We start from the raw sequence: 21,805 nt of genomic DNA on the forward strand, positions 1-21,805 counted from the left end.
TTTTTAGAAGAAACAAGGTCTTGCCATGTTGCCCAGGCTGGTCTTGAACTCCTGGACTCAAGTGATTAGCCAGCCTCGGCCTCCCAAAGTGCTGGGATTACAGGTGTGAGGCACCACACCTGAAATGTCAAATGTTGAATTTTGACTTTTAGTATGGAGTATTATTTATTGCATTTAGGAATACCCTTTATAGCTTTAAATGTTTTTTAAAAAATCAGGAATAGGCTGGGTGCGATGGCTCATGACTGTAATTCCAGCACTTTGGGAGGCCAAGGGGGCAGATCATGTGAGCTCAGAAGATTGAGACCAGCCTGGGCAGCATGGTGAAACACCTTCTCTACTAAAAATACAAAAAAATTAACGAGGTATGGTGGCATGAGCCTGTAGTCCCAGCTACTTGGGAGGCTCAGGCATGAGAACCACTTGAACTCAGGAGTTGGGGGCTTCAGTGAGCTAAGATCGTTCCACTGCACTCTAGCCTGAGTGACAGAGGAAGACCCTATCTTAAAATAAATAAATAAATAAGAAAAAGAAAGAATGAAAAAAAAATCAGTAAGAGCTATGAGTTTTATTCAGTGCGAATTTTCAGTTTTCTGTTTCTTTCCTCTCATTGGGTCTCTCTGCTGCCCAGCTCAGTATTACCTGCATGCTGGCCCAGAAGAGAGATTCTCTCTGCTTCTAAGTTGTGTGGGCTGCATCGTCTGTTCATACAGAGCCTACATTTGCTCTAAGCCAGGGCCTGCGGAGCTCCTTGGTGGATAATGTACACGAGACTTTGGACTTGGGCTTGTCCCCTGCATTTGGCTCTGTGAGGCTGTTTTTCCTATTTCCGGATACTTGTTGAAATTGGAGATCATTATAAATGAGAGAGAGATGATTTTCAGATAAGTGCGGGCCTATTGCATTAGGCAGGGTTCCTGACAGTGTTTGGTAAATGGATGAGAATAAATGATAGACCTTAACTGCAGAGCCCCAAGAGAGCGGTTACTCCTTCACATTTGTATGGTTTATAATGACAATAAACACCTCATCCCATCACTCTTTGACCTTCCTCAGAAAGAACCACTGACTGTTAGAGGGAAAAAATTGTTTGCCACAGACAAATGAAGAATAACTTGTAACTCACTTTGTGGTTTCTCTGTTTGCGAGATAGAAAATAGAACTTTCCTGCTTTTAAAGAACATACATGTTTTAAAGATTGATACAGAGGGATTCCTTGCTATCCAGAATTTTATATTGGTATCCTTGCATTTACAAAGCTTAAAGGGAAGCAAAACTCATCATAAAGAAACAAACAAAAAAAATCACCAAAGGAAAAAAATCTTGCTATAAAATGATCCGTTGTCAAACATCTGAACCCGACAACTGCTTGTTTCCATTCACTGTCCATGTTTTTCCTCTCCTGTCCCTTGACTCCAGCAATACATCCTGCCTGGGATGCCCATCTGCCTGTCCTTCTGTCAGCCCTTCCATTCATTCATTGATACACTTAGGAGCAGTTATTGAATATCTTCTCTGTGCCAGGATCTGGGCTGTATAGGTACACCCTAGACGTGTCGCACAGTGCAGTGCAAATGCCACCTCTTCCAAGTACCAGATGCATCCCTGATTCGCTATTCTCTGCCCTACAAAGTTGAAACGGTTCTCCCCCTTTTCTGTGCGTCCATAGCACTTATGGGTGCTTTCTAGATATTTAGCATAAGCTCGTTAAGAATGCCTGGCAATATGACTTCTCTTTTAGAGGACAGCCTTAAGTTCTGCTAGTGGGGTTTGTGTCTTATTTGTTTCAAGAGGCAAGTTGATATCTACTCAGCTCTGTATCTTTCTCCAATGTTGGGGCTGACCCAGTTCGTGACCAACAGCTGGAATCTTCTTTTTCTTTCTTTTTCTTTCTTTTTTTCTTTTTTTTACGTATTCCTTCTATTCTAGGGCTAAGGTTGCTGCAGCTGATGGGCCCCCCAGGAACCCAGCTCAGACCCTCATCCCTGTGCGGCACACAGTAAAGATAGACAAAGACGCCCTCCTTCAGGACTATGGATTTCACATTTCCGAGAGCCTTCCCCTTACAGTGGTGGCTGTCACAGCAGGTAGGGGATGACTGGGAAATGAAAAAAGAGTTTGGCTTCTTAAGGGGAAGTAGCCCCGAATCTCCCCTGATCTCTCTATCCTATAGCAAAATGCAGAAAAGCCTTCCTTAGGAAGTTAGAAAAGGCATTCCTAATTCTGTCTTGGGCTTTGCACTTCACTTTGATGCTGGGAGGGAGGAAGCCCCCGGTGCAGCTGCTGCTCCAAACTCCAGGCTCCCACTGGCCTTGGCCAGGGCTTTGCCCACCCATGACTCACTGGCTGGTCTCAGGAGCAGTGAAAGTATCTGGCTAAGCCAGCCCTCCTCTTTGAACCCCACATGCTCCTAGCTGGGGAGACTTTCTGGTCAGGCAATAATAGAAACTTGATTTATCTTCACTTGAACCTTGTGAAATATAGGCTGTACCAGGGTGAAGAGGAGCAGATGGGGAAAGGCCAGTGCTTGTTTTCAAACTTGAGGTGTGTTAATCTGGGATTCGTTAAAATGTGTTAATTTCTATTTACACATACATACACACCAGAGTTCATTAGAGATGAATGGAGTAGATTTACTGGCCAACTCTGTTGATTTAGAAGGTTTCTGCTAGTTTTCTTTCTCAGGACAGTCTTCTAACATCCCTGGAAGTTGGTGATAGATGATAGGTACGTTATCCATGATTTATAAACAAGAAAATTAGGATCTGCATGAGCCCAAGCCTGACTGAAGGTGGGGAAGTGAGCCAATACCCCTAGGGACTGGATCAGGCTGTCATTTTTGCTGTGCCACTATTACACATGGAGTCTGGGTTCTCCCGACATGAGCACCAATTACTTATTTTCTGTCCAACAGGAGGCTCTGCTCATGGCAAGCTTTTCCCTGGTGATCAGATCCTCCAAATGAACAATGAGCCTGCCGAAGACCTTTCCTGGGAACGCGCAGTCGATATTCTCAGGTACTAAATAATCTTCCATCATCTACAGAATTGTACAGATGATCAAAGAGCAAAGTTGGGCAACAGGAATGCCATAACTGATCCCCTGATTTTAATAAGGTTAAAGTCTATTTTAAAGCAGCAAGGACAGCCTCGTTTTAGAGTTCCAACTCTATCTTAATAAGATGGCTTCTTGGTGGTGGCTGTTACAGTCCACTCTCTCTCATTTGCCTACAAAAGAGCATGGGAGGCACAGAGTGCTATATTTGTCAAACCCCTGCTATGCCCAAGACACTGTGCTGCACACTGCAGGAGTGTAATGATCGTAAATAACACATAGCCCCTATCCTCAAAGGATTTATAGGCACGTTGTAACATATGCCAAAGATTGAACTAAACTAGCACCAGATCTGTTCTTCTTTATCCCTCTTGATATCTCTTCTTAAATGTAATTGCAGGTGCATCTTGGTTGGCATATATGTAGTTTCATTGATGTAGCACCTCCAAACCTTCTGCCTGGTGTCATTGTGACTTACAGAAATGCCTTGCTTTCTAGACAATGATTTCTTGAGACCAGGGCACAGAGGGTACTCAGTTCATTGAGTGACTATGGTTAGTGCTGGGAATTAGCAACCCAGACTTTAAGATGGAGGAGTACCATTGATAGGAGTAAAGAGGACAAGCAGACATTTTATGGCCACATGCAAGCTTTGGCTTTTAAATTTTTTATTCAACAATGTTCTAATGACTAATATACAGACAGGTGAGAAATAGAGGTAGGTGAAAGCTCACTTGAAGATATATATGTAGTTCAGTGTGTGTTTTTTTATGAATCGCTTATCTGGCTTTTGGGTGGTATTAATTTGTTTTTTTCCCTTTTTTGAGCTGGGGTCTTGCTACGTTGCCCAGGCTGGTCTCAAACTCTTGGGCTCAAGTGGTCTTCCTCTCCCAGCTATTCAGGTGGCTGAGACAGGAGAATCTCTTGAACTTGGGAGGCAGATGTTGCAGTGAGCCAAGATTGTACCACTGTACTCCAGCCTGGGCAACAGAGTAAGACTGTCTCAAAAAAAGAAAAAAAGAAAAAAGAAAAGCCGAGGAAATATGCTGTAAATGCTGGAGAGTCCTCCAACTTGCTCAGAAGTTGTAGGTCGACAAAACAGAGAAGGGCCCAGAAGTATTTCAGTTGTGTCTTTAATGCTGGATAACATTTGGTCCAAAAGATGGAGGTGAAGGGTGATTCAGGCAAAGGAGGAAGCAGAGCAACAGGGTGGGAGTAGGGGTTGCTGAACACTTCAGTTTGCCTGGAGAAAAGTTCTAGGAAGTGAAGTCCAGATGATAGAGGGTCCTGAATGCCAGCACAGCACATTTCAGTGTGATTTGATTCTCCCCCTGGAAGGGCGGGCAGTTGAAGGCTTCTGAGCAGGGGTGCGTGACTTGAGGTGTGCTGTGCATCTATGCCCTCTGCTGCGTTTTGCATGTGAGAATTCCAGGATGCCTCAGTTTTTTTAGCTTAGTTCCCAGTATCTAAAAAGAGCATGTATTATTCAGTGTCATATGTAAAAGGAAAAACACAAAGCAAAACAAAATGACACAACAATGCAAGAAAACATTTCAAATTCCTCCCAATACTGTGAGGCTAATATGTCCTTTAGAGCACTTGCACTTTGGTTTATTGTGATTTATCTCAGAAAAGGCCTATTCTTATTTAAAATGGAAAAGAGGAAGTCCCCAGACACTTAAGTATCTTGGGCTGAGTTTATCCATTTGAGGAAATAACTCACCAGCAGCAATTGGCCTAAATGTTCATATTGCAAGAAGTCAAATGAAATTATTTTGCAAACTGCTTCTCTACGTAGCAATGGCAAAGAGAAAGGAAAATATAAATCCATTTTCTCTGTTCTTCTCGATAATATAAAGTAGAGGTTCGGCAGTTGTCTGGTTGATTTGATCACTTTTGAAATCTAAGAGATAATGCAATACAGAGATGTCTACTGTCTTGATTACATGATTGGGCTCATTACACTGACTTCATGCACAAACACCATAAACTCTGGCCTTCATCTGATAAATGTTACCCACAGACATTAATTCTATTTAGTGAAATGTTTAGCCTGAGTTTTCTGAAATAGCAACCTAAGTTATCTGTGTTATTGCCATATTTTCTCTTAAAAATTTTTTTGGGATATAAATCTAACTAGTATCTACTGGATGAGTTCTTCATTGAATGGGACTAAATTAAGGCTAAGTGCCTTAATAAATGTTGTGGCTCTAGATATAGGCTAGATGGTGGAGGTGGACATAGGAAGATTTCCTCCAGGTGGGGGAGCTCTCTGGGTCAGTTTAAGTTTCTTTGCAGGTTGTTGCATTTCCCAGTTTTGCTGAGCCAAAGAAGCTAAGGCAGGCTCGGTTCGGTGCCTCACACCTGTAATCTCAGCACTTTGGGAGGCTGAGACGGGTGGATCACCTGAGGTCAGGAGTTCAAGATCAGCCTGACCAACTTGGAGAAACCCCATCTCTACTAAAAATACAAAATTAGCTGGGTGTGGTGGCGCATGCCTGTAATCCCAGCTACTCGGGAGGCTGACGCAGGAGAATCGGTTGAACCCGGGAGGCAGAGGTTGCAGTGAGCTGAGATTGTACCATTGCACTACAGCCTGGGCAACAAGAGCAAAACTCCATCTCAAAAAAAAAAAGAAGCTAAGGCAAAGGAGGCTGCTTTATACTAATTCTGCCAGTCTTTTTGACCCTAACACACATGCTCACACATGTGTACATGCACATGCATCTGTCACACAAAATGACTAAATGTTTTTGTCTTCATTCTTTCTTTTTTCAGGGAAGCAGAAGATTCTCTTTCAATCACAGTTGTTCGCTGCACGTCGGTAAATCTCCTTCTATGTCCTGTGTGTTAGTTTCACCATTGTGGCCCTAAGACCCTGTTCCCCCAGAGGATATCCCTCATAAAGTCAGCAGGGAAGGCAAAGAGTGGAGGGTGAGAGCTGCCTGGCAGTGGGTGGCCAGTCAGTCCATGTTATCTGAAGACCTCCACCATGCAAATACAATGGAGGAAACAGATATGGTGCAGGCTTCAAGAATTGATGGTCCAGTAGAAGAGATACATCTATGATTGGGCACAGTAGGATGAAGATAAGTTTCAAGACAGGTTTGAGTGGTATGACTTTGGGCAAACTATTCAGTTTTAGTTTTCACTTTTGTAAAATAGTGATCATGACAATAACTGCCTTGTCTGTCTAATTGGTTGTTAGAAGGACTAAATGAGATGTTGGATATGCAAGTGTGTTTTATCAGCTCTGAGGCTCACCACGTGGCACAGTGTGGCATAGATGATGCACGGGGAGGAAGTGGCAATCCGAAACCACCACAGGCCGAGGAGCCCCTTGTGTGTTATTTAGGGAAAGTATATAATCAAATTTTCAAAAGAAAGACTACTAATGAGAAAGTTTTTTAAAAGTTGACAGAACATTTTCATTGTGAGAAATTTCAATATATACTTCTTAGGCTTGGCCACAAATAGACTAAAAGAAAAAAAGAGGGGCATAGAGAATTTTAATAATGCACTTAATAATCTGATCTAATTGACCACATTCCAGGCTGCCAAGAAAACTCAATAAACTCCCCAAATGAAAAACTGTGCAGGTCCCTCTTTCTGAATATAATAAAATAGAAGCTAATAACTATTAAAAATTTAATTAAAAACCATTCAGCCATTTGGGAATAAAAATGTAATTTCCTAAGTAAAGATGGAGTCAAATAGAAAAAGCAAAATTATCATTATAGACTATTTAGAAAATAATTGAAAATTAGAACTGTACTTTTTTTTTGAGATGGAGTCTCACTCCCGTCGAGCATGCTGCGTGCAATGGCACTATCTTGGCTTACTGCAACCTCCACCTCCTGGGTTTAAGCAATTCTCCTTCCTCAGCCTCCCAATTAGCTGAGATTACAGGCATGTGCCACCATGCCCAGCTAATTTTTGTATTTTTAGTACAGGTGGGGTTTTGCCACATTGGCCAGGCTGGTCTTAAACTACTGACCTCAGGCTATCCACCTGCCTAGGCCTCCCAAAGTGCTAGGATTACAGGTGTGAGCCACCATGCCCAGCCAGAACTGTACTTCTTAAAACTAATTATGCGGCCGGGTGCAGTGGCTCACACCTGTAATCCCAGCACTTTGGGAGGCTGAGGTGGGTGGATCACAAGGTCAGGAGTTGGAGACCAGACTGACCAACATGTTGAAACCCCATCTCTACTAAAAATAAAAAATTAGCCAGGTGTGGTGGCAGGTGCCTGTAATCCCAGCTACTCAGGAGGCTGAGGCAGGAGAATTGCTTGATTCCAGGAGGCAAAGGTTGCAGTGGGCCAAGATCACACCATTGCATTCCAGCCTGGGTGACCAGAGCGAGACTCTGTCTCAGGAAAAAAAAAGAAACCAATTATGTACAGTGGAAGCTATATTCAGAGTAAAATTCATAGCCTTAAGTATTTTTATCATTTAATACAGCAATAAAGCAATTAAATATTCAGTGCAAGAAGTTTGAAAAAAAGATTAATAAAACAAACATAAAGCAGAATAACGTAACAAAAATTAAAATATAAATGATCCTCTGAAAAACAAAGATTGTAGTGTTGATAAATCCAAGGGCTATTTCTTTAAGGACAAAAGTTATATAAAATACACAAACCTTAAGGGAAAGAGATATGTGAGCCTCAAGTGGAGGAAACTAGAATATTACTGACATATATTTTTAAAAATATCTGGCTGGGCACGGTGGCTCACACTGGTAATCCCAGCACTTTGGGACGCTGAGGCAGGCAGATCACAAGGTCAAGAGATCAAGACCATCCTGGCCAACATAATGAAACAAAATATAAATATATATTTATATTTTGTGAAAAACATAGCATTCCAAATCAGTGGGAGAAAAGGCAGTTATTCAAGAAATCAAACTTGGACGTTTGTTTAAATATTTGGAAAAAATACAGTCTCACCTCTAAAAATGCAAACAACATGGATAGATGTCTGTCTGATCATAGGCTGTAGAAAGATTGCCTATGCATTTAAAGCGTGGAAGGAAGCAAAGTGGAACAAAGGCGATTTGATTATGTGAAAATATAAACCTTCTGTGGTCCAAACACTTCATAACACTAGAAAGCAGAGAAATTGTCTCCTGTCTGTATTTGACAAGTGTTATATTTTGTTTTTATTTCTTGGAAATAGAGTAGGAAAAAACCCACCTAATTAGGATGAAGATGTTTGCCATAAATATGTCAGACCAAGTATTTTATGTATAGATAAATGGAATTTCTTCTATTCTTAACAGAATTTGTCTATTAAATAATGTGAAACCAATATGGAAACAGGGAAATCTAATCAGTATACATGGTAGTGCAGGTGTTAGGATGTCCTTTTTATTTAGCTGATTATCGTCTCATTGGAGAGTACCTTAATTTTAATTAGGCAGATTTTTTCCTACTCTGTTTCCAAGAAATGAGCAAAAGAAAACAATGTAAGGAGCGAGGGGAACAGCACAGAGCTAAATCCTTTAAAAAATAAAAAGTATGGGAAGATGAAAATTGGTATGTGTCCAGTACCACTCCTGAGATTCCTCAAGATTTTCAGAAAGAAAGGAACGTAAATACTGTGCTCTGGAAGTCTCTCAGGGAGAACTGGCATTAGCCCAGTCTATGGCCACTAGTGCCTCTGAGAAATGTCCTAAATATTGGCTAGCCTGCTCCTGGGCCTCTCACCGGAACTGCCCCGAAGAATGAGTGAATGAATGAATGAATAAATGAATGAATGAATTTATTTGATATGGAGTTTCATTCCATCTCAATGGAGTGCAATGGTGCGATCTTGGCCCACTGCAGCCTCCACCTCCTGGGTTCAAGTGATTCTCCTGCCTCAGCCTCCTGAGTAGCTGGGACTACAGGCGCGCACCACCATGTCCAGCTAATTTTTGTATTTTCTGTAGAGACAGTGTTTCACCATGTTGGCCAGGATGGTCTCGATCTCTTGACTTCGTGATCTGCCCACCTCAGCCTCCCAAAGTACTGGGATTGCAGGTGTGAGCCACTGCGCCTGGCCTATTTATTTATTTTTCAGACGAAGTCTTGCTCTGTCACCCAGCCTGGAGTGCAGTGATGCAAACTCAGTTCACTGCAACCTCCACCTCCCAGGTTCAAGCAATTCTCCTGCCTCAGCTTCCCAAGTAGCTGGGACTACAGGCATGCACCACCATGCCTGGCTAATTTTTATATATTTTAGTAGAGATGGGGCTTCACCATATTGGCCAGGCTGGTCTCGAACTCCTGACCTCAAGTGATCTGCCTGCCTCAGCCTCCCAAAGTGCTGGGATTACAGGTGTGAGCCACTGCAGGTGGCCCCAAAGAATTTTAAAAACATTGCAAAATGATCATACATGTCTTGCTTTAGCAAGGAGGCTCATTGTTGTTGTGGTAGATTCTTGGGGTCCTCAAATTACTTGAAATTGATTAGGAATGATAAAATCCACAGTTGCACCATTAATTACTGCTTCTCTAGAACACTGAATTGTACTGGTTTAAATTTGTAGATCTGTATTGTCTATATTCATTGTCTATAATACATTATTTGTAATAATATTAATGCCAGTATTTAATGTCTTATTTAATTTGCACCAAAAGGAAATGCATGAGGAAGATAGACTCATTATCCCCCTTTTACAGATGAGGATGCCATGTCCTCACACGCCATGGTCTCACGTACAGAAATCAGTGAAGCTGGGTTATTTTCCAGGTAGACTCCAGAACCCACATTCCTTAGCATTATGCTATTGTACCTCTGTAAACCCTGCTGCCTTCATGAGTGACATTGTGTAGCCCAGGACAGAGGGTATTGCAAAAAGATATAGGAATGTTTTCCAAAGTGTCCCTTTTCAGTGTGCTTTTAAACATTAACTCTTAGTTCAGCAAAAAACATGTACAAAGAGATTTTATCAGCTGAGGTCTGCTACTTTCTGACGAATTAATTTAGAATCCAGGAAGAGCTTAGAAGTTCGAGAATAATGAGTAGCTCATATCCTTTGAATTGTCTCTTTAAAATATTGGATGACTGAAGTGGGTATAAGGAAGTGGTTTATAATATGTTCCAGATGCCGAGATATGCAGGATGGCAGAGCTGATGTTCAGGTATAATAGTACAGAAACCACAGTGGGGGCTGTGTGTTGGGCACTTTCATGTTGGCATGTTTTTTTCCCAAAGCAGCCAGTTTCATGGTTAGGTGGGCCCAAATGTAAGAATGGCCCTTCTTCCCTGTGACTCCCACCAACTAGTTCAGAGCAAGTCCACTTTGTATGAAATGGCAAAGATTTGGAAGAGTGATCTTCTCTAGGCTAAACAACTGTTCCATCAGTGATTCCTCATAGATGTGTTTTTCTGAATTCTCACTTCTCTGAGAGCTTTCTGGACAGATTCCAATTTCATGATGACTCTCCCAAATAGTGACACCCAGAAAGAAACACAGTTCCACCAGTGACCAATGCTGAGTATCATGGGGAATGGATATGCACCGAGAATGCTGGTAAAGCCCAAAACCAGGTCAACATTTTAGCAGGCTCCATCACACTGTCAGCTTGGGTGAAACTGGTGACCAACAAAATACTGAGCTGGCTTTTAAATGAGTAGCTTCCAAGCCAGGTCCCTTAAATCCCATGCTTGCGCAATTGATATTTTGGATGCTCACTGCCACACTTCACATTAATCCCTGTCATGTTGCTTTTGCCCAGTGCTCTGGCATGCTGAGATTTTACACTCAGGGAATTGTGGGACTGAAAGGCCTATTTGTACAGTTGACAGCTGTAGTCGTTCTCCCTTCCTGTCAGGGACCCTCCCCTTCCTAAGTCTACTCCAGTTCCTTCAGTTTCCTGCCAGCTGATTTTCTTGAGCACAATCCAGCTCTGGGACTAATTCAGGATTTATCTCCTGAAGGTGAGAGACAACAGTGATTTCTTCCTGCAGATTCCTTTCCTCTCTGCATCTCTCTTCTGTTCTGCCCCTGATTTCTTATTCCTTTGAGTCTGTAGGCTGGTGATGGTTGTACCTGTCGCTTTGACCACTCCCTTTATCTTGTTCCCTGCAGCTCTTGACAGCCCAACTCCTTATACCGTCTTGTATTTGTTTTTGGTGATTTCCTGGCCTTTGATCCATAGCTATCTCGGTCCTTAAGTTCCCCATGCTTTCCTCTTTTAGATTCCCAGTTCCTTGACCTTCCCCCCCAAATTCTTGCTGCCTGATATCTGATGACAACTTGCAGCTCTGTCCTTCACAGGTTTGGCAACTTCACTTTCTCTGGCTTCAACCAAGACATTGCTAAACATCACTCTTGAGGATTGAGCCAAAGGGAGACTAAGATACTGAGTTAGAAATCAGGACTATTTTGAGTGTACGTCAACTAGTGTATGAACCCACCTAATGGCACTGCATCTGGCCTTTTCCACAGGGGGATTATAGGAGACTTTATCCAATGCTTTGCAAGAATGAAGGAATACTACTATATCCACAGAACCCTGGTCTACCAATATGGACTCCTATCTTCAAAGGAAAAATGAACTTGGTTGACTCTGACTTGTTCTTGGTAACTCCATATTGGCTGTTAGTGATCACTGTCTTAAAGCTCTCTGACCATCTCTTATCTTGGATTTTGCCAAGAATCTTTTATTTATTTATTTATTTGAGTCAGAGTCTCACTCTGTCAGCAGGCCAGAGTGCAGTGGCGCCATCTCAGCTCACTACAAACTCCATCTCCTGGATTAAAGTGATTCTCCTGCCTCAGCCTCCCAAGTAGCTAGAACTAAAGATTTGTGCCACCACGCTAGGCTAATTTTTGTATTTTTAGTAGAGATAGGGTTTCACCATGTTGGCTAGGCTGGACTTGAACTCCTGATCTCAGGTGATTCACGTGCCTTGGCCTCCCAAAGTGCTGGGATTACAGGCAGGAGCTATGCACCCAGCCTGATTTTGCCAAGAATTAATGAGAGACTTACCAATACGTGTTTTCCTAAATCCTCCATATTCATTTTCTGGAAAACTTGTTATTGGACCATCTTTAATCTCCTAACATTTCTTCCATTCTCTGTTTCATGGATGATACCAACTTAGATATAATAGGTCAACAAGCCCCCTAGATTCAAGTGGTATGGGAGTCTTGAACTCATTCGAAGCAATCTGATAGGCTTATCACTAATTTTGGGTTGTAACTTTTTCTCTTATTCCTTCTATCCCTTCTCTAATTTCTACAGGTATACTTCTCTGCAAACATTATTATTTCTCCTCTTTTCTACTAATTTTCTTGTTTTGAAACGAATTACAGCCAGTGCTTGACTTACGACCATGATTGGTTCCGACAGACCGGTCGTAACATGATTTGGTTGTAAGTTGAGTAGGCTATATGCACGTGGAGATGGCGGTGCGGCCGGAAGCTGGTCCACACTGTTGTACGCCCAGCTGGGCAACGTTTGCGCTGCCAGACGCGGAGCAGTCGTGGCTAGCGATTGTGGTCGTAAAGTCGAATGGTCGTAAGTTTCATAGGTCGTTAAGTCGATCAATACCTGTATATATTTGAGATGTTGAGTCACAGTCATGAATCCTGTCATGCCAAGGCTCTAGTTACCCATGAGAATCACATTTATCTTTTTGCCTTAAAATTTCAGGGCTTCTTGTTCATTTCATATACTTCATGGCTATGGTCAGTTGGTATTTGAGTCTGTGAACATTGTTTGCAGCTGTTTCCCTGTTTGCTGTTATGTATCTCTTCTCCCATCTTCACAGAACATGGCCCAGAGTCTCATCTTGGTACTCTTACACATGTAAACATTCTAGAGACTGGCCTAAAGGACTGTCCACACCAAGGGACATAGGATGTTAGGCTGGAAAATAGTGTGTCAGGATTTCATCCAGGAAGGTCACAGCCTGTTGGTCTAGAAGATCATGTAACATGCTATTCAGCAAGTGTCACAGTTTGGCTTGATATGATCAAGTCCAAAGGCTTCACCATATACTCGTACGAACCTGTGATGACTCTTTGCTTCTGGGAAAAGAGGGTACCTCCCAAAGGATAAGAGCAAAGTGGTGCCAAGGATATGTCATGAGGGTCAGAGTTTCAGGGAACCCTGTCTAACTACTATATTGTGCATATGGGAAGACTCTGAAGGCCAGAGAGGGGCAAGGACTGGGCCAAAGTCACAGAGAGTTATTTTGTTGTGCTTTACGCACTCATGTGGTTTTCTTTCGTAAGAATTTGTGGTTGAGATAGTTCTCACAACTATTGAGCAGTAAAACATGAGTTGGAATTCACATCCTCCCATTCATAGGGTAGGACCTTTTTTCTTCATCATATCACAGCTATTTTGCTATCATGTTGAATTTCCAACTATTCTCAGGCATGTGAGAACATTATCTGGCTTGAGATCCCTAGATTGTATGAAAATACCTTTAATGGATTATTATTCTTTCCTGTGGGTTTAAATTGAATCTGCAACAGCTATCAAAGTTTCTGTTTTTAAGAAACGAGAAGCTAGTTATACAAGCTTTTATGAAAGTGCTGCTTCAGAATGCATCATGTTGATATTTTACAGGGAGTCCCTAAATCGTCCTTCCTGACCGAGGAGAAGAGAGCCAGGCTGAAGACCAACCCTGTGAAGGTACACTTTGCTGAAGAAGTGCTCATCAGTGCACACAGCCAGGTGTGTCACTAGTCAAGGGATTGAAATTACTCTTTATGCAGCTGGGAAGCTGCCTTCTGGCACATAACTCCCTGAACCTCTGGAATCCCACAGCACAGAGAGGATGCAGAGGTGCAGTGCGTTTGCAAGAGGTTTTATGCACACTCCCTGTCAGATGCCTGCAGACCCTGGACTGGGAGAGCTGGTGGGAGCTGTGGGCCCTGGGTGGGGACTGGGAAGAAGAGCACTGAGTATGGCTCTCTGTGTTCTGTGACTCCATTCTTCTGCCCATGAAATTTCAACAGATTCCACTAGTTAATTTCTCATTTTGCATCTTCAAATGTATTACTCCCTCTGAAGGTGATCTATTGATAATAATGCCAGTGGTGATGGGATTGCTTTTTATTTTTAAGAGCGCATCATCTATTGAATCTCTATTATGTGACCTAACTTTGCGTGTACACAGTCCTTAGTTATCACAATACCCTGCAAGGGAGGTGTTTTAACAAAAGGGGAAGCAGAGGCCTAGAGAGATTAAGACACTTAACCTCTAAGATCACAGAGCAAGAAAATGCAGGAGCCCAGGCTCACGTGACTTTAGTTCTTTGGTTTTTCACTATGACGTGCTGTCTAGTCCTTTTTAATACGGAGAGACCCAGGGTTGGGGGTTCAGAAGACAAATTTGTAATGGGAAAATGTGGCTAGAGTTTGTAATGTGGAGTGTTGGATAAAAGGCATATTTATTCATAATTTACACATTTCCCCCAGTAGTCTATAACTATTGCCATTCTGAATTTCTTAATATTAGACTTAGAAACTTTAAAGTCAAAACTTGTCCTTATCTGGTCTCCTCACATAGAGACCAGCAAAGGCCATGGGAGTAAGAGGGGGTGGGGGCTACCACCATTTTAACAAAGGATCCAGGTGACCTGGTCCACATCTACAGAGCCCTTATTTTCTACCTGCCCTGCTACTTAATAGAGCATACCTTCAGATAGACTTGAGTGAGAAAGGTAGACTTGTTCAGGAAGGGGCCAGTGAGAGGCCTAATGCTTTACTCAGAAAACACCTGTCAGTCAGCAATATTTGAGTCATGTCTGTGAAATTGGATTGAGCCTCTTTAGAAAATTAAGTTTAGATTTGGCCTGGCGCACTGGCTCATGCCTGTAATCCTACCACTTTGGGAGGCCAAGGCAGGCCGATCACCAGGTAGTGATCGAGACCAGCCTGGCCAACATGGTGAAACCCCATCTCTACTAAAAATACAAAAATTAACTGGGCATGGTAGCACACACTTGTAGTCCCAGCTACTCGGGAGGCTGAGACAGGAGGAGCGCTTGAACCTGGGAGGCACAGGTTGCAGTGAGCCAAGATCACACCACTGCACTCCAGCGTGGGCTACAGGAGCGAGACTCCATCTCAAAAAAAAGAAAAAAGAAAATTAAGTTTAGATTCAACACATGACTCTTCGAGTCATGCACAGTGATGAGTAGTGAGGGTGAGAACCAGCTAGCATAATAGGTAGAGAGTAAAGGCACTACAGGTGTGGACATGGTCACTTGGTTGATTTGTTTTAATGGCCATGACTTCCTATTCACTGCTGTCTATGTTGAGAGAACCATGTAAGGACAATTTTCACCTGAACTGGCTACAAAACTGGCTTTGAGTTTTGGTGGGGATGGGGAGTTTCAAGGATAAGGTTCTAAAAAGGTGTCTCCAGGAAGACTTGGAAGGTTGGGGCACCTCAGGGAATCTTTGGGAGTCTCTGCATCAGTCACACAAGGCAGAGTTAGCAAAACCAGGAAGAGCTCATCCCTGTGACCTGCCTATTCCTCCTTTCAAGTGTTTAAAAGCTGATAAAATTGGCTGTTAAACTTTTCCCCTTGGAACATAGTAAGACTGCCTTAGGATACATAATCACTGTGTTAAGAAGGATCTGAAGTAGTAAACCGATATTTGAAATATATTTGACTTTGCTCACAGTTACACAAATACAAAGGAAAAAATATTAAAAGGTATAACTTTATACTTAGCAAATGAGCAAAAATGGAGAAACACTGTAAGCCCCAATGCTGAGAAAGTAATTACAGTCTTGTATTACTGATGGCTTTATAAATTGGCTTAAATTTTTTGAGGTGGAAAAAACCAAAATTTAATGACTGCCATAAAAAATGACCCAGAGATTGCATTCCTATTAGTCAATACAATAATTTAAATGAAAATCCATATATTTAAAGATATCTTTAGTATCAACATTTTAAGTAGCTCCCAAAATGGAAAAAAATGCTCAATTGTCTAGGGCAGAAGAATTGTGAAATCAATTCTGATATTTCAACTCAATAGAATATTATAAAGCCATTAAAATTATAAAGCCCACCTAAAAATTGTATATGAAATGTGTATTGGGTAGAAAATGAACATAGCATCATGCATACTAAATTATTGCAGCTCTCTAAAAACTTTTTACAGATACAGATAAAAATTGGAAGAAGCCTTAGGGGAAAGTAAGTGGTGGTAGTTATGTATTGTTGTTATGAATATATCTTTTGTAAACCTTTTAAATCACAAAGAAAGTACTAAGGAAAAAAATTCCCACTTGGGAAACCCCAAAATTAAGATTTCTAAACACCCAAAGCCACAGAATTAGGATGGCAGCAGAGTAAGCAATTTGAAATCCCTCATCCTGATGTAATGTGAAATGGCACTGGAATATGAACATCTTCCTTTTTCCTCCATAAAAATATTGTGTTTTTTAAAAAAGTTATAAACCCAGGAGACGGAGGCTGAAGTGAGCTGAGATCATACTACTGCACTCCAGCCTGGGCGACAGGGTGAGACTCTGTCAAAAAAAAAAAAAAAAAAAGTTATAGAGAGTCACGATTGTGAGTCTTGCTTAGAAGATACAAGCACCTTTATATTTAGAAGATTCAATATTCTCATCTGAAAAACCTGAAAGGTTTTTTTGGAAAAAGATTATAAACTTTTTTTACCCAGGTGGGCTTTATACCCAAACTCTTTATAGAGATGAATGCAGGGGACCAATTCTAGCTCAAATCTTGGGTACTCTAAAATCCCTCTGTGCTTCTGGAGGACACCAGCCCCAAGGGTCCTTTGTATTTGCAAGCAAACACTCAGAAGTCACTTCTTATGAGGGCTGGGAGATTCTCTAAAACCCTCTCCTGCCTCATCCCAGGAGCTCTAGCTGGCATGGGGCCACCAAACACAGACTAGTCCTGTGCCTTTTGCCCAAATAGCCCTACAAGAGTGGCAGAGTCCCTTAGGGGACCTCATACATCTAGGGTGATAGTTGGGGTGAGTGTATTGGAGAGCATCCCTCTGCCCTTTGGTGATATTTCATTATAAGGAATGCAGCAATAAAATGAGGATAAGAGAGGCTCCCCTCCCCTCCCCATCCCACACCAGTCCCACAAGGTAGAGTCTCAGAATCTCTGAAAGGCCCATGCTGAACAGCATGCATGCTGGCCATCTGGCTTGCCAAATTGCCTCCCATAAGAGTGCAACCAGCAGTGAAATGTTAGCTGCCGGTCATGAGACATCACACAGGCTCGTGCGGTGCAATCAGTGTGCTTGTGGAAGGGCTCACTCTTCTCCACCATTTGTCATACCTAACAGTCCTCCTGGGTATCCCTTGACAATGCATGCGTGTGCACTGAAGAAATTCCCAAGTGCCAAGAAGCAATCCCTGACACGGTGAGGTTAGGGAGGATCCTACTCTCCAAACCAGGCAGGATCAGACAACCAAGGATTTGTCATACCCAGGGGCAGGAAAGGTGTGACTGGGATACAACAGGTCAGGCACAGTGGCTCATGCCTGTAATTTTACTATTTTGAGAGGCCAAGGCAGGCAGAACACTTGAGGCCAGGAGTCCGAGACCAGCTGGCCAACATGATGAAACCCCGCCTCTACTAAAAATACAAAAATTAGGCCGAACACAGTGGCTCAGGCCTGTGATCCCAGCACTTAGAGAGGCTGAGGTCAGTGGATCACCTGAGGTCAGGAGTTCAAGACCTGCCTGGCCAACATAGTGAAACCCCATCTCTACTAAAAAATACAAAAATTAGCCGGGCATGGTGGTGCATGCCTGTAGTCCCAGCTATTCGGGAGACTGAGACAGGAGATTTGCTTGAACCTGGGAGGCAGAAGTTGCAGTGAGCTGAGATCGTGCCACTGTACTCCAGCCTGGGCGACAGAGTGAGACTCTGTCTCAAAAAAATAAAGCTGGTCGTGGTGGCAGGTGCCTGTAATCCCAGCTATTTGTGAGGCTGAGGTGGGAGAACTGCTTGAACCCAGGAGGCAGAGGTTGCAGTGAGCAGAGATTGTACCACTGCCCTCCAGCCTCGGTAACAGAGTGAGACCCTGTCTCCAGAAGAAAAGAAAACAGGGATACAATACTTTTGTGTTTTACAGGGTAACTCTCTGCTGTGTATGCCCAACGTGCTCAAGCTATACTTGGAGAATGGACAGACCAAAGCTTTCAAGTTTGAGGCAAACACAACCGTGAAGGTATTAAGAATAAACTTGAACCTCTTTTCCCAGGAGAATGTTCTGGCTGCTAGGACCCTCCAGGCATCTTGCCCTGCATCTGCCTTGGTGGTCTCACAAGCACCATGGTCCCTGTAATATGAGCTCCTATAGTAATAAGCCAAGTACCATGTTATCTCATTTAGTTGCACAACCACCCAGAAAGATGGCATTTTTACCATCATCTTAACTGGGTGGGGGTTAGAGGGTGGGAATCAGGAATTAGGGAGATTAAGTGACTTGCCGAAAGGTCAGATTAGAACTCCTAAACCTCCACCCATAACCACCAGGCTTGCCTGCTATTTGTCTGCTACTCTACCTGCTACCCCAAACACTAGAGCAGCTGAAAACCCAGGTGAGATGTCAGAAAAGTCCAGGCTCTGCCTTTTCTGTTCTTTGTTAAAGTCAATTGGCTGGGCACAACGGCTCACACCTATAATCCCAGCACTTTGGGAGGCTGAGATGGGCGGATCACCTAAGGTTGGGAGTTTGAGACCATCCTGGCCAACATGGTGAAACCCTGTCTCTATTAAAAATACAAAAATTAGCCAGCACAGTGGCGTACGCCTGTAATCCCAGCTGCTCAGGAGGCTGAGGCAGGAGAATCATGTGAACCCAGGAGGTGGAGGTTACAGTGAGCTGAGATCATACCACTGCATTCCAGCCTGGGTGACAGAGCGAGATTCCGTTTCAAAAATAAATAAAAAATAAAAGTCAATTGAACTTATCCTTTACAAGTTTCCCCATATGAGATTCTGAGAGGGGTTACTGAGCTTAGTCAAGGGTGGTCTCTGTCTTCAGAAGTTCGCAGTCTAGTTTAGGGAGGGTGGACATTCAGGGAATGCCCAATAGTCCACGGCAGGATGAAGTAAGGGCTGAGTGCAAGGTGAAGAGTACCATCTGTTCCAGCCTGTCCGGACATCAGACGAGGCTTGGGAAAGAAGCTGGACCTGCGCTGAGCTTTGGAGGACAACTAAGATTTCAACAAGTGCCAGTAAGGACAGGGCAGTTGAGGGTAGGGTACATATCAATCAGAGAGTTACATGAACTAACGCAGAGAGCCAGAAAAATGGGCAATGCCCAGGAAATAGCAAACTATTTAGCAGGACTGGGGCACAGGCTGTTTTCTTGTGGGAGGAGTGGCTGGGAAGGGCCTCAAATGCCAGGTAACAACAGAGCTTGACTTTTATCCATAGATAATAATGTACGGTGTCGACAGTTGTTGAACAAGGGAGTAAATAGTGTTAGAGTGAGGCTGCAGTGAAGAAGCAAAGTTGTTTGAACATAAAAACCTTGTAGGAGGAAACATTGAGCCCAGCTCTTCTGGTACAAGGTGGAGAGCAGGTTCAGGTAGGCCAGTGCCACTGCAGGTGATCAACAGTAGCCAAGGCACACATGCACACACAGACATTCACACAGTACACTCACACACATGTACAATATACATACACCTACACGCACACATCTAGTGTTTCTCTCTGGCACCTTCATTTGGCAATTCCTACAGCTGCTCCAAATGCTCTATTCTATTTCTTCCTAAATGTGACTTAGAAGAAGCTGGAGAAGGGCTTTCTGAACCAGGGGAACTTCAAGCCTGGAGGAGGAAGGCGAGAGAGGAATAGACTTTAAGTGTTAACTACACACCAGGCACTCTTCCTAGGCACTTCCTTATATACAATCTCATTTAAGGCCCTAGCAACCTTGTGAAGTAACTAGTTATCCCCACTTTGCACATGAGAATACAGGCCCAAGAGGTCCAGAAGTTGTCAAGGTCAGCTAGCTCAGAACTGTCTTCAAACTTGGTCTGTTTTTGAACTCTGTGCTGGATCTTGTCACTCTGCCATTCTGCATAAAAGGGAAGTTTTGCAAATGAATTAGACAAGAGTTCTACTTTCGTCACCTTTGATCAAAGGGGTTACTAATTGGATTGGAATGGAAGAGTTCTTTAAAGCAAGTCCTCCTTTGGTGGTCAAAAGGACTTTGAGGTAATTTACAATAAAGCCCCACATTACAGGGAAATTAAACTTAAGATGTTAGAGAGAGTTGGGGAAATGAACAAGGACTTAGCCAGTGTAGTACTGGTTAATCTTACTTATCTGTAGTAGCCAAATTTTTTTAAAGCAAAGCCTTTAGCTGCTTATGACACAGACAGTAGTAGATATAAATAAATCTTAGGAGTGAAAAAAGGAAAAATTACGATCAGTTCATCAGTGACTTCTCTTCCCCTTTCCCTTACCAAGGGAAGAAAAGTTATTGTATTAGAAAACCCTCTTTCTCTAAATCAGGAAAAAGAATATGTCATTTGACTGGTAAACATTTGTTGACACTTTGTGTGTGCCAGGCATTTCTGTATCACCAACAACTTGGCAATAAATTACCCAGGAGCCGGGTTCAGTGACTCACGCCTGTAATCCCAGCATTTTGGGAGGCTGAGGCAGTTGGATCACCTGAGGTCAAGAGTTTGAGACCAGCCTGGCCAACATGGTGAAACCCTCTTTCTACTAATAATACAAAAATTAGCCAGGCATGGTGGTACATGCCTGTAGTCCCAGCTACTTGGGAGGCTAAGGCAGGAGAACTGCTTGAACCCCGGAGGCAAAGGTTGTAGTGAGCCGAGATTGCACCACTGCATTCCAGCCTGGACGACGAAAGCGAAACTCTGTCTCAAAAAATTAAATTAAATTAATAAACAAATGAATAAATAACCCAGGGTTATACTCTTAGGAAGCCTGGAGTCTTGGGGTGGGGCTAGGGTGAGGAGATGAGACCTGGACACAACCCACAGTGAAATGAGGTACAGTGTGCTTCAGATCATGAAAGGGGGACAGAAGCCATGTGGTACCGGCTCAGAGGAGAGCAACTTACAGCTGAGTGTCAAGAAAAGGCCTCTGGGGGAGTGGAGTGGTAGCCTGCATGGCAGACTCAGAAAGATAGATGGGCTTTTGACTGGAGTGGGCCAGGAGTGATGTGTGAAGGCAACATCCAGGCACGGGGAGCAGTGCCAACAAAGATCCAGAAATGGGCAAGTTTGACAAGTGCATGGGGCTTGTGGGCAGAGTGCATTGGGATAAGCAGCAGAACGTAAAGTGGGAGAAGTGGTTTGGCACCTGATACTTTGAGAGCCTTGAATATTAAGCTGAGGAGTTTGTATTTTGGCCAGTGGGCCATCAAGAGCCACTGAACGTTCTTGAGCAAGGGAGAGCATGCTTAGTACAAGGCTTAGACAAATTCCTTAGATCAAAAGTCAGCAAACCTTCTGCAGTGGGCCAGACAGTGAATATTTTAGGTTTTGCAGGCCACAGGATCTCTGTCATAGTTATGCAACTCTGTCATTGTAGCAAATGCGCATGGCTATATTCCCACAAAACCTTAATTACAAAAATAGGCAGTGGGCTGGATTTGCTCCACAGGCTACGGTTTGCCAACCTTTGCTCTACGTGCAAAGTGGGGAACAGCTGGGTGGCAGGAGAGTTCACAGGACATCCCTCTACAAAGCCCAGCGGAATGCATGAGCCCAAGCCGAGGTAGACGTGGGAGAATGGAGAAGG

The 21,805-nt window shown here is 43.1% G+C and overlaps 2 protein-coding genes across 9 annotated transcripts in view; one reads left to right on the forward strand and one right to left on the reverse strand.

The window, feature by feature from the left end:
- The window catches only part of FRMPD1 (FERM and PDZ domain containing 1), a 152,725-nt gene that overhangs the window by 113,811 nt on the left and 17,109 nt on the right, over positions 1 to 21,805 (forward strand). For 4 of the 8 annotated variants that reach the window (XM_037743703.1, XM_037743702.1, XM_037743701.1 and 1 more), the window contains 6 exons: positions 1,930 to 2,087; positions 2,915 to 3,017; positions 5,833 to 5,878; positions 11,494 to 11,628; positions 13,628 to 13,735; positions 18,144 to 18,239. In XM_037743703.1, coding sequence (XP_037599631.1) covers positions 1,930 to 2,087; positions 2,915 to 3,017; positions 5,833 to 5,878; positions 11,494 to 11,628; positions 13,628 to 13,735; positions 18,144 to 18,239 — 646 coding nt within the window. Of the gene's footprint in view, positions 1 to 1,929; positions 2,088 to 2,914; positions 3,018 to 5,832; positions 5,879 to 11,493; positions 11,629 to 13,627; positions 13,736 to 18,143; positions 18,240 to 21,805 lie in introns of those variants that run through there. The other 4 variants (XM_037743704.1, XM_037743705.1, XM_037743708.1 and 1 more) reach the window with 4 other exon arrangements.
- The window catches only part of EXOSC3 (exosome component 3), a 75,096-nt gene continuing 57,369 nt past the window's right edge, over positions 4,079 to 21,805 (reverse strand). Inside the window, exon 5 of the mRNA XM_037743716.1 lies at positions 4,079 to 4,520. The gene's annotated coding sequence lies outside the window, so the exon portion shown is untranslated. The remainder of the gene's footprint in view (positions 4,521 to 21,805) is intronic.

Source organism: Cebus imitator, unplaced genomic scaffold (genome assembly GCF_001604975.1).
Source record: "Cebus imitator isolate Cc_AM_T3 unplaced genomic scaffold, Cebus_imitator-1.0 Scaffold149, whole genome shotgun sequence".
Lineage (NCBI taxonomy): Eukaryota > Metazoa > Chordata > Mammalia > Primates > Cebidae > Cebus > Cebus imitator.